General features: G+C 38.3%; 1 protein-coding gene across 1 annotated transcript in view; it reads right to left on the bottom strand.

The window, feature by feature from the left end:
- CDH9 (cadherin 9) overlaps nucleotides 1-13,484 on the bottom strand; it is a 139,519-nt gene that overhangs the window by 28,557 nt on the left and 97,478 nt on the right. Inside the window, exons 4-7 of the mRNA XM_073329465.2 lie at nucleotides 8,961-9,080; nucleotides 7,490-7,657; nucleotides 3,458-3,645; nucleotides 794-1,047 (exon numbers count right to left, since the gene is read on the bottom strand). Coding sequence (XP_073185566.1) covers nucleotides 794-1,047; nucleotides 3,458-3,645; nucleotides 7,490-7,657; nucleotides 8,961-9,080 — 730 coding nt within the window. The remainder of the gene's footprint in view (nucleotides 1-793; nucleotides 1,048-3,457; nucleotides 3,646-7,489; nucleotides 7,658-8,960; nucleotides 9,081-13,484) is intronic.

Below are 13,484 nucleotides of genomic sequence, written 5' to 3'. Positions count from 1 at the left end.
GAACTCAAGGGCCTGGCACGACGGTCTCGTGGGCCAGATGTGGCCCACGGGCCATAGTTTGCCCACCTCTGGTTTAGACAATAATAGCAGATACGCTAACAGTTACGGCAGTAGCACAAGGCCAAACATTTACCTCCTAATTGTTATGACTTTCTCACAGTAGTTTCCTATTTAATATGCTGTACAAATGTTGATCATTAAATATTTAAGAAGTAGAACATGGTAGATGGTGTATCTCTACAGGGGATTGTTTCATTCACTGGGCCTGTTGCAAGGTGTGATGCAGAATGCTGAGTTCCATCGACCCGCAGAGATGCATGTTCATCCAACAGAAATCACCGTCTTGAACATCTTAGATAAGCAGGCCAATAGGGACAAATAAGGTAAAATAGCATTGCCCTGAAAATGATATAAGCAAGAGTTCTGCAAAGCAGTGTGTGTTTGTTATAATCAGGCTTATACACTTTTGCCTGACCCCCATATTTTTCCATTTGAAAAGACATATTGTGATGTATTAATTCTGTTTGCCATCACTAGATCTCCATAGATATTTGATTGCTCAGTTTCTTTCCACTTGATCACTGTAGGCCTGATCCTGTAATGTGCTAAGTGCCCTTAACTGTCACTTCACTCATTTGTGTCCTCTACTGTCACTGAGCTCATTTGGAATTAAAGCTGCTATTTACTGCTGAGGATCAGACCATATGCCATTTACTTTACTACATTTTGAGAGAAAGATGAAATGAGCATCTACATCTAAAGCATTTTACACCATGCATGAACTGATATTTACTTTATTGCATTCTTGGTAGTATCTGGATCTTGAGCTATCACTTGCCCAATGATAGTTCCCTCCTTGGAATCTTCATCTACTTCTATTATATAAGAGCTCCTGCTGAACACTGGAGGTTCGTCTATGTCTTCCACAGAAACTTTGATGAGAGCTGTGTCCTTAAATGGCCCCAAGTGGAAAAAGCGTGGGTCAGGATGAGTGTTGGCTGCCTCCACTCTTAAGGAGTACAGCATCTTGTTTTCAAAATCCAACTGCTAGAGAGCAAATGATAAAAAACTGGGGTCAGTTTACAAGAAATGTTAAAAAAAAATACAGCACTAAAATAATAGGGGCAGGAGTTATCAGGGACCACATTAGCAGGGTTCTTACATGCACATACTCAACTCATCAGTCACAGCAATATAGAGCCAATTATAGATGACTAAGGTACAGGACAGGGGATTCTTCATCCTATTATGCAAAATGTAGCTTGGTAATAGTGATTAGGAAGTTGGTAAAGTCACTTTCTCCTTTCATTGAATTATAGAATTGGAAGGGACCTCGAGATGTCATCTAGTCCAGTCCCCTGCACTCGTTGCAGGACCAATTATCTAGACACTTCCTGACAGCTGTTTGTCTAACCTGCTCTTAAAAATCTCCAATGCTGGAGATTCCACAACCTCCCTAGGCAATTTATTCCAGTTCTTAACCACCCTGACAGTTAGGAAGTTTTTCCTAATGTCCAACCTAAACCTCCCTTGCTGCAATTTAAGCCCATTGCTTCTTGTCCTATCCTCAGAGGTTGTAACAACCTTTTATGTACTTGAAAACTCTTACCGTGTTTCAAAGCAATTAAAATCTGCTATACTCTAGACATACAATAATGAACATATTCCATATTAAAATCTTGTAAAGGGGATTAATACTAGTGATGGGAAAATCTCAAAGGCATCATCATTTGGGATAAGCTTCTAAAGGCTTGCATGTTGAGCCTAAATTTATATAAAATTGCTTTTTAGAACAATCAATCCAGAATATTAGAGCTAGAGCTTTCTCATGAGTGTATTTTTGAATTTCCTTATTATGGCCAGTGTTAGGAATACCATGGGAAAAAAGCTTTTCTAATGGCAATCTGATACATCAGATTTGAGATGAAACTTGGAAGAAGGGCAGAAAATGGAAGGAAAAAGGTTTTAGTATGAGTGATGTGGGTTTTCTTAAAAGGTTTTTTTGTTTGCCAGACTTTAGGTTGGTTTAGCTATGAGGCTGTGTCCATCAATAATTACATAATTATGACAGTGGTTAGCTTGGTTTTACCATTTATATTCTATGCTGTATTTCATCTCTTACAAATATGTATATTATTTTTATAGGATTCTGATGCAAATATTCCCCATAAACATGATTTATAAAACTGTATTTATAATCGAGTACTGGGTCAATCAAAAGTGGAATAGAATGAACTATGTGGGTCTGAGTTTTTTGTAGATCTTGACTATGATATCCAGCATATTGTTCTATCAAAATAAAATAAAAATGAGTTGTTCTAGCTCCAGTTTCAACTTTGATTCACATATTTGTTATATTAAAAAAAATTACATTAAAATAAGTTAAGGTTGCAAAGTCAAGCACTCAAAAATTTAGGAAGTATCAGAATTACAGTAGCCCAGACACATTCACTCAACCTTATTTTGCATAAAAATGTGAAAATTATTCATAATTTTTCCAATTTTTTTCATTTTCAAAATGGGATTGCCAATTCTTTATCAGAAGCACTTTGCAAAGGTTCTCAGCTGATGAAGCTTAAATGACTTTGGATTTATGTTCATATCTAATTATGTACCTGCATGCAAGGTTTGGGTTTTACGGTTTTATTCATATTTTCAGGGGTTCACATGTTCAGTAGAAAAAAAATGAGGCTAATGGCTGAAATGGAAAGTATCATGAGTTACCCCATATGATCTGTCTCAACAGCCCAAGGACAAACCCAAAATAGTGTGAACTGTAGCCTAAAATGTGTATTCAAATAACCTCAAAATAGTTTTCAATATGCTTATCTGGCCAATTTCAAGCCCTAAAGAATCACAGATTGTCTGTGAATTCAAGTTCTGTATATTCCTTTTATCTGAGAGCACCTGTTGACATGTCATGTAACTGTCAAGGTATGATGGAAATAGGGCAGATTTTAAATAGGCTGGAGGTTTGAGTTGAACCTTTCTTGCAGCTCTAGAAGAAATCCCTCAGTGGAGAGACAGGAAGGCTACAGGAGGATAGGTTATCTATGGTGGGTTAGTTCTCTTTAGAGGTGCGAGTTCATCAAACTCAGACCTTCAGGCAAACCTACAACATTTTGTTCACCTCAATCCCTTGTGAACCACGCTGCAGAGTTCAGATGTTGAACGCCTCCAGGTTTTCATGCCTCTACTTCAAAACTATTGTTTGTGAGAGTGTCTCTTTGATAGACAGCAGCTGTTGAGAATATTGCTTTATGTGAAATGACATGCCAAGAAAATTCCCCCAAGCCTTGGGAATAACAATAGCTGATGAAAAAAGAGGACAACAAAACTAATACAGTTTCTCATCAGGTGACCCCAGGTAAGACTTTCCTTTGCCCTCCCCCTTGAGGAAAGAAAAAACCCACCTGGAGTGCTAAGTGTAATAAAAAGAGAGGGAGGAAAAATAAACCTTTTTGATGGTTATAATCCCTTCCTGTGTGTCCTTGTCAGTGATGATATCAAACATGTCTGATCCTTCCCCTTTGGAAATGCTATATTCAATCTCAGCATTTTCACCCACATCGAGGTCATTGGCTTTTATTCTGCCGAGAGGAGTCCCAAGTGATGCAGACTCAGGAGAGCTGAATTGGTAAGTACCTGGAAAAGTTAAATCAAACTTTTTTTTAGTCTTTCATCTCTCTAAATAATGCCTTTTGTTTCCCCTAGATTTTTTTCTTTCAGTTGCCTTGAAAGTTGAAACATTCTAAGAAAAGTGCTCTTAGTCATCAGGAGTAAACTTTAAAACAAAGATGACTTGACTGTCAATGAAAAGTTTTGTTGTTTTTTTTAATGAAAGTGTGACACTTCAAAGGCACTTAGTACTGTATTCTTTATGTACTTTTCTTTTTGTACTTCAGATGAAAGGAACATTGATAGAAACACAATAATACAGCAGTGATTATGACCCTGAGTAGTTAATGGATTTATTTATTTTGTCTATCTTCTAAAGACGTTTTCAATGATTGCAGAAGTTATTTTTTCTCTAGGAACCACAGTTTTCAAAACAAATAGCGGATCTGAGGAAGAAACTAAAATACAATAGACAAGGATTTCTATTTTGAAATTGCCTCGAACAGTTTTAAGTGTGTTTTATGTGAGATGTAAGTTTTTCATGGAAACACATAATACAGATATATCGCAAAAAGCAATTGAGATGTGTAATATGTAATATTCCTGCTAACTGCTTGAACTGTATGAAATTGTACAAATGTGTTCAGATTCTTGAATTAATTCACTTTGGACACGTTTGTTTTCATGCCTGATTTCTGTTAATGCTTGTGGAATCAGGTTTTACTAGCCTGGATGCTATTGACAAAGGAATTTTAACCTTGCACATCTTAGTACAGAAGGTAAATTTTAAATTTATCTTTTCCCAGCATATGTACCAAAAACCTAACTGTAAAGTTAGGCTCCTGCAGAACAGGAATAAAATCACATGAGTCTTTTGACTAGTCACAATCAGGAAATATAACTTGAACTTCCATTAGCAAGATATGGCGTTAAAATAATTCTTAAAACGGTGTTGGCAAATACTTAGTAGTAACAAGAAGGTGTGAGAAGTTTGCAGACATTTTGCATGCCAATTTGTTGAATATTTGTTATCTGTCGTTTGCACAGCTCACTTAGTTACTAGCAACATGCCACTCGTAACAATTAGAAACTGGAACCCCATAGGATATGTTGTGAAGCCTTGCCTGACCAAGACAACCTTGGTGAAGGCAGTGTGCCTGAAGAAGATACAATCCCTATTTAAGTGGTTTAATGAACAGACAGACTGTACAAGCTACACCAGCCTATAGCAGGTATGGCCTATATCACTTGATATGACTAGTTCTCCTCTAACGATGCATCCATGGCCTTTCTCTTCTCTCTCATCCATTTTGTGTCACACTGAGAGAGCAGTTTCTGAGTTTTCCCAAGTACACTGATCATAACAGATCCTTGTGTGGGCTAAAGAAGGTTAAGTGAGTGTCTATCCCCAGTATCATGCACCTAAATCACAGTCTCTGACTCACTGGAAATGTCTTATCTTTAGAGATTTGTGAAAAAAATGGGTGATATAGTATGATGCTGAATTGTATTTGCTGTTAGAAAGTCAACCCTATGACTGAAAAATTAGCGGTGGGCTGCAAACCAGTAAGGCTGCAAAATTCATGTTACTCTCTTACAACAGGCTGAAAACTGTTTAGAAGTTAGATCTTATGACAACCAGCCTTCAAAAGTCTGACCTTTTCCATTTGTAGGCTTATCTAAACTTTTCATTCTGGCAATTGAGCCAGAAATCCTAGAGGCACAAACTTAGTCATGACACTTCAATTTTTCTCTGACATGAGAAGTCCAGAAATATCAGGGGAACACCTCCTTTGGGTGAGTTTGATTCTGAAAGCTGTCACTGTAATTGAGATGATGTCAGTGACCTGCATATTGTCAGCATACAAGATAATCAACTTGGTTTAGGGTATAATTCAGTTCCTGAAGTGTCCATTTTTTCATGATCATATGGTACAATTTTGTAAAGCTCTTGCCCTTCCTATCATTTATATTGTGCATAGCTCAGGTCTACTAGTTGTGTGCAGACAACTGTACCTTCTTAAAAACCTTTCTTTAAATACTTAGTCCAAGCCATGGTGGCTTCTCGTGAGAGTCTGTCAATTTCCCTTCTTTCTGGCCTCTCAAATAAATCAAATTATTTTTCAGTATTTTGGAGTTCATTCCTGTCTCTTTCACATGCAACTTCTTCCTCCCCTTTGGGCCTAGTTTCCCCGTATCCTATAGCCTCACATAAAGGGAAGAAAGGGAGGTAATTGGATACAGGAGGAGCAGATTTTTAAAATCAGCATCCTTTGGAAACATGCTCCAGTTCATTACTGTGTGAGGAGGAATGAAAACCTGTAGATTTTCCATTCATTTCTTGATTTGCAGGAGGAGCAGGAAACCAGCATTCTGGGAAGCAAGGCAAGAAAGGGGACTGGTCATTACCAATGTTACAATCATCTCAGTGTGTCCAGCCCAGATAAGGCCTTCCATATCACCTTCTGTGTTTCAGTGAGGTTTAAGCAGTGCACTGCATAGGGCCTTGTATGTGGCCTTTGCACTGGTGTAACTTTCACTCTAATTAAGGGCCTGATCCAAAGCCCATTCAAGTCAGCATAAAGGCTTGCACTGATTTCAATAGACTTTGGACAGGTCCTTTACTAACCTTGAAGACTACCAGCAGGAACAAAGGCTCCAGGGTTTCAGATGCCAAAGTTACATTACAACTATTTACTATTACATAGCCTTTAGTTTTAGATTGCAACTCCATGGCCAATCGTGTAATTCAGTGCAAAGAACTATACCCCATCTTTGGGTTCAACATCTCCAATCTGATAAAACCTCATGGACCATATTATGCTATTGATTTATTTTTTAGCAGAACTCCCTGTTAAAGTCAAATGGGAGCATTCTGTTGAGAAATCAGTGGCCTGAGCTTGCCCTGTGAAGGTGGTCATTAGGTTAGCAAACTCACAACATAATAATGCATTCTGGACTGGGCGACAAGGTATTTTTCCTGTATTCATCACCATGGTATCTGAGTGCCTTACAGGTTTCCATAAATCCAGAAAGGTGGTCTCTAAATCAGCCTTGATGTTTGTTCAGTCTTTGGGGGGTCTGATGAGAGTGCAAGCAAGGACCCCAATCAGAGCCAAAGGCAATAGTAATTGAATAATGTGGATATTTTCCTAGCAGATACTGAACTGAAACTCTGAATTATTTTCATATAGTTTACCTAACAGTCATCAAGTGCTGCTTTTAACAACTTTTGATTGCTAATCCGTTTGGGATCAGATTTAAACCAGCAGTCTAGGATTAAAGGGTCCACATCACATTGCACATCCCCTCTACCATCCCACTTTTCCTTGGTTGTCAGTTTTGCAGCCTAAAGGGTTTTCTTTCAAAAATATAATCATGTAAAATATGGGCCAGATTATCAAAATTACTCAGCACGTGCAGCTAGGGCTAGATTTTTGGCACCTAATGAAGTGGCCAGATTTTCAACAAAATTTAACCATCCAATAATGCCCATTATGAGGACTGGAAAACCAGACCACTCATTTAGGTGCCCAAGTGGGTTGGATACTGAGCTATTTTGAAAAGCTGACTTGTATTTTACAATGTATTTGCTGTAACGATAAATTGTTTCAGACATAACATTGCAATTACCATGGGTTATTGGCTCCTGTTGAAATTATTTTAAGGGTTTGGGAAGTAAGTTTATTCTGCTAAAGAAGTTTGTTTGTCTTTTATTTTTAAAGTGGACTCCCATGTGCTTTGACAAAGCTGCAGCATAAGCAGACATAGCAGTGCAGCTGTAGATGTGAAAAAGTATCCCAGATGGTGATGGTTAAACAATTTTAAAGAAGCTTTTTGAAACACAGCAGAACTATTAAAGGCTCCATACTCTGGGGGAATCGAGGCGGATTGTCATTGACATCAGTCAGTGTGATGTTCACCGTAGTGGTCCCTGATAATCCTCCCATCTGTCCTCCCATGTCCTTGGCCTGGATGACCACTTGGTACTGCTCCCTGTTTTCTCTGCTCATGTCTGGTAAAGCAGTTTTGATTATTCCTTGGATAAAAGAAAAGAGGGGAGAAACAAAAAACACTTTAATCCCTGAGTTTTAAAATGTAAAATATATTGTACGGATGTTAATCCCAGGCAAACAAATAAAATTGAAGGTGTATTCAAATAAGGCTTTTAATCCATGACCGATTTAATGTGATTGCAAGAAAAGAGAGAAATATAGCAGTGCAATGATTCAGTGTTTGGACTGTGCTAAATCCATGTAATTATCCTTTTGATGAGGAAAAAAAAATGTTAGGTTTGTCACATTAACGAGAGCTTTTCAGGTATTTTCCCTGGCTATTATTTTGATAAGGTTATTAGCTCCGACCCTGGAGTGGTCTCTGTATTATACCACTTTTTCATTAACAGGGCAGAATTCTGTGTTATCCTGGATTCACTATTTCAAACTTCAGTAGATTCATAGGTTTTAACTTCAGAAGGGACCACTGGGGTCATCTGGTTTGACCTCCTGGATAACACAGGTCACTGGATTTCTATAAATTAATTCCTGTTTCAGGTCCACTAGCTGTGGCAGAACTAGAACATAACTTTTAGAAAAAAACATCTAATCTTGAGTTAAAGATTTTTTTTAGGGAGAACTCATTACAACTCTTGATAAATTGTTCTGTTAGTTAATTACCCTCAATATTATTTTTGTGCCATATTTCCAGTCTGAATTTGTTTAGCTTCAACTTCCAGCCACTGGATCCTATTATACCTTTGTTTTCTAGATTGAAGAGCCCTCTATTATCAGATTTCTGACCCCAAGTAGATAAGTATAGACTGTAAGCAAGTCAACCCTTAACCTTCTCTCCGTTAAGCTAAATACACTGACCTCCTGGAGTCTTTCACTATAAGTTATGTTTCCAATCTTGTAGTCATTTGCAGGGCTCTTCTCTAAACCCTCTCCAATGTATCAACATCTTATGGAAGCATGAACCCCAGAACTGGACACGGTATTCCAGTAGTGGTCTCACCAGTGCCAAACACAGGTATAAAATACCCTCCCTATTCCTACTACTTTAAGAAAATAAAACTTACATTTTATGGTGCTGTAGGTTCACTGCCTTAATAATATGGGGCCATATCACGCCATCAGTTTTCAAGCAGAAATCAAGGGGGTCTTCTGCTTAAAACCAGATAGATAGTCCATGTTCATTCTGAGTTTGGGACAAATATTAGACAGTACTTGAACAATTTAATTAGAATTTTTATAAAATTGGGTATAAATACTTGAGTGAGAAGGATCTTTATCCCTGTGTGTATTTCTGTAATTATGACAAGTAAAACAGAAAGGGTTGCTGACCTGTCTCTGGGTCCACTGAGAAATATGGCTGTCCCTGGAGGATGCTATACACTACTTTGGCACTGTTTCCATAGTTGGCATCATCCGCATCTGTAGCTGTCACTTGAATAACAGAAGTTCCTAAATAGGAACAAAAACAAAGAATCTATCATATGAAAAGAGATAATTTAGATCATAAGGCTGATGTACATATTTTTCTTCTATTTATAAAATCTATATAATGACCAGATGCATAGAACAATCAAAACCGGCACAGAATACATCAGACTAATCCAGTGTTAACAAAATAATTCCTTCTCCATGCAAAATTAAAATAAAATGTAAAACAACACATTTTTCTCAGAATTAAAAAACAAAACAAAATAAGCCTCCCTTAAACGCATCTTTCAGAAAAAAGTCTGGGTAAACAGATAGGCCTTGATGCATGATCTGAAAGTCCAACACATCATGAGTTTATTGATCAAGGGGCAGCAAATCCAAGATCTGAGGATTGTCCTCTGAAAACACTCTGCTCTCAACTGGAACATGTCAGCTAATCTCAAGTGGTGGCCACAATGATGAGGTGGTCTCTGAAATGCAGAGGACCCATGCCATAAATAGCTTTATACAACCAATACACTGAATTGGACACAGATTAAGATTTAAAATCCTGTGAAACACAGGTATAAATGACTTCTGTGCAAAGCACTAATAAGTGCTATAAAAGGGAAAAAATGTTTGGCACTAGCTGTTGTTTCTGAGCAGATCAGTAACCCTTTTGGAAGTTTGGGGGCGAGGGGGAGGGACAAATGAATGGATAAATGCAGTCAGTACAGAATCATAAAGTAAATCATTAACTCCTTGCCAAATGCAGATGGAGAAAAACACCCTTTTGGCCACATCTTCTTTCTGGATATCCTGTAGGGTCTCCAGATCCTGAATAAGAAAAGGTGTGGGTATACTCCATCCATCCATGGAAGGGGAGATATCACCTCTGTCATTTCCTATAGTTGCCCCCCCTCTCCCCCCCATCTCATCTAGGTTGAGCTTCAGTCAGCTACCCTTGCAGCAAAGCACCAGTCTTGACTAGACACTAGGAAAAAGTTTGTCCACATTATCTGGAATTGATGGAACACAGGTGTTCTATAATTCCTTTCAGTGCTTCACGTATGCATTAAGCAAAGGGAATGACAGAGCAGAACTCTATGGTACTCCCATATGGCAAGGCCAGCAGGACAGATACTGCTACTGGGTCTTGTTAGATGCAACTCTGTTTACCATTGTGATATGGCAACAGTACCTACTGGTTAGGGCATTGTGAGTGGCATAGTAGAAGACAGGAAATATTTCTTCCTCTGCAACAAAAACAAGTAGTAAAATTATAAAAATGCTTTATGTCACAATCAGTCAAACTCTGAGGAGAATTTCTGCCCCACGCTCTTTAGATTTCTCTTTACCTGCTTAATCTGTCAAAGGTCATCTATAAACCAATGAGAGCTGTAAGGATAATGCAGAAGTAGGGGGTGTTTAAGGATAACTGTGTCAGTAAAGGGCAGAAGATAATGAGAGCATCCAGCCAGTCTGTGGATTAAGTAATTCACAAGGTGAACAAGATTCTTTCACAGACATATGTAGAACATAACTGGTCTCATCAGATGCTGAGTTGAAAAAGTAAAATTAGGCCTCTGCCACCACAGGGGCTAATATGGCCCTTTGTTGAAGGAAGTTTGGTGCTTTACCCCCACCCACCTCCTCCTGTCCCAGTTACGAGGTAAGATCCAGATCTCAGTTCAGGCTGTGTGTACAGAACACATTCCCAACCAGCAACTGATCTGCATCCCTATATGCTTGCTACAGTGGTGTCTAGGAGTTAAATAAGAACTGCAGAAAACAAAAACCTATTGAGGAGGATGAATAACTCTCTGGTGTACTTTGTGTTAAATTGTAGTCCGAAACTTTAAACATATATTTACCTTGTTCATCAAATGTGGGTATTTGGGGAATGCTTTGGTGAAAAGGTGAACCTTGGAGTATAGCTTGAAGATGATTTTCTTAGGGAAAGTGATCCACAGGTGAGGTCTGGCTTGTGTTGAGAAACCTCTACCTTATATTTCTTTTGAGTTTATTTTTGCTCTCTCAATCATTGGGACAGTCAGACCCAAACAGGGGGAAGTTGCAGAAGGAACTGTAACCTATTCTAGTCAGAGCTGGGTAGACCAGTATCAGAACTTTAATTGGATGTGACACAGAACGGGGTTCTAGTGCAGTTTGTGAAATACTGGTGAAATATGCTTTCTTTGATTTGTACCATTGTGCAAACTGGCCACTACGCAATGTATCAGCTGCTGCTTTCTAGTGAACTAATTGTCTAATCAGGAAAAGTGAGTTACAGTATTCCAGAATAGAAGGCTGAATGGCCTCTACAGCAGTCAGAAAGCTTCCCCACCCGCACCCCGAATTCCTAAAACAGAATAGATTCATAGATTCATAGATACTAAGGTCAGAAGGGACCGTTATGATCATCTAGTCTGACCTCCTGAACAACGCAGGCCACAGAATTTCACCCACGCACTCCTGCAAAAACCTTTCTTGTGAAAAAATATTGTATTTTTGACATTTTGTCCCAGTTTGGGACATTTCTTTTATTCAAAACTGCACATTATGTGGCAAAAAGGGATTCCCCTTTTTTGGGTCAGCTTTAATCAGGAGCCACATGCAAAACATAAGTAACTGTTGCACAGTACAACCCTACCTCCTCTCACAAAAGCAACCCTCTTTCCCCCACAAAACCTATAATTCATTCTATTAGCATAAATCTCCCACCACTATGGAGGCAGTATTTCATAAATACATGTATTTTGTAAATGTAGGGATGATATCATTCTTGTCCTTTCTAGCATATATGAGATGTTTTCATTTTTCTTTTTTTCTCCCCAAAGCTTTCTTTTGTATGTTGAAATGAAATGCTCTCCTCAATTGCATTACTAGGACTTGTACTGAAGGACCATAAGGCAATCTTACCGCATAGACAGATGTAATATGACTAAGCTGCTGTATATTTAATCTGTCTGAAATACTGTGTGGAGTAAATGCTCTTGCCACTAAATATAATGCATTTACAATAATAAAATAATTCCATAAAGTCTAACTGAGAAAGAATGGCTAAAACTGAATAACACTGCTAACCCTTGCCATCCTGCTGTTCAGTACTTTGGAGTACAACAACTTTCAGTACAATAACTTTAGTTTTTGTTTGGTGGTAATTATGCCTCTGATGCCCTGCTGGCAAATTTGAAAAAACATTATAGAGGGAACAAAGAGCTGGAAAAGACAGAGTGATGTAGTTTGAAATGTTGGTATGCGTACATGTCCACACGTGTTTATCCTTTCTGGAGACTGGCTCCTCATCCCTGTCCTCCCAATAGGTACAGCCTAAGGAAGCACTTCTAGCATAACCATACCATACCAATGATGAGACAATCAGAGAAGGAAAGTAGTCAGATTAAAGCATGGCATTTGGGACTTTTTCAGTAATTAAAGAGAGACAATATAAAATGATGGGTCTTTCATAAAAAATGAACTATAACTATCTGAGTGTTTCTTTTTCATTTTTTTTTCAATGTGCTGTAAATATTTACAAGCAGAGGAGATGCTGCTCTAAGTTACACTCGCTGCCAATGGTCTCCATGGACTGAAATAGCAACTGGCAATCAGCACAAGGCTGGGTTTCTTGCATATGTCATCTTTACTCTGGCTGCACCTCTGTGCTGGCAGCAGTGAGGTGTGTGGTGGCGGAGCCGATAGGGATACTCCAGGTCTGTTGCCAAAATCTGCAACAGTGGGGCATGAAGTATAGCAACTATATCCTTTGTATATCCTTGAGGCTGCAGATAGTCTCAAAAGGAGCCAAGAGGATGAGACTGACTGGATAAAATGTTGGACAAAACATTTTTTGTCCAAATTGTTTCAATAGAATAGTAAAACAAAACAAAAACTAAATTAAAGGTCTTGTTTTGTAAGAAAAAATCAAAATGTTTCATTTTGACATGTTCTAAAGAACATGTTTCCTTTTTTTCAATTTGAAATGAATTTTCACGTTGAAAATTTCCTTTTTATTTTTTTAAATTAAATCCTTAAAAGATCAAAATACAAATGAAGCATTTTGGATCAAACACAGTGTTTCATTTGTCACAACATTATTTTTTGTACTTTTCGGTTTGCCGAAAAGTTTCCCTTTGGGTCTGCCCAAAACAATTTCTTTCAATGTTTTTGGAAATGCCAGCAAACAAACAAACAAACAAAAAAACAGTTCTAATTATAACCCCCTTCTTCCCAAAATGCCAGCCCAAAGAATGGACCTGATGCAGTGGGGGAGCAGGCTACACCTTGTGCACTGGGGAACTTGGAAAGGAATTGTTCCTTCTTGATTGTTCTTGCTGAGATGCAGTTGTGTGTAAGCCCTTAATGTGGGAAAGTGCCTAAATGCCACCATATGGCTCCTTATCAGTAACAATTCAGATTAATAAAAGGGAGAATATCCAAATC

Source organism: Lepidochelys kempii, chromosome 2, assembly GCF_965140285.1.
Source record: "Lepidochelys kempii isolate rLepKem1 chromosome 2, rLepKem1.hap1, whole genome shotgun sequence".
Lineage (NCBI taxonomy): Eukaryota > Metazoa > Chordata > Testudines > Cheloniidae > Lepidochelys > Lepidochelys kempii.
The sequence above is the reverse complement of the archived record's forward strand: the minus strand, read 5'-3'. Positions and strand labels throughout refer to the sequence as shown.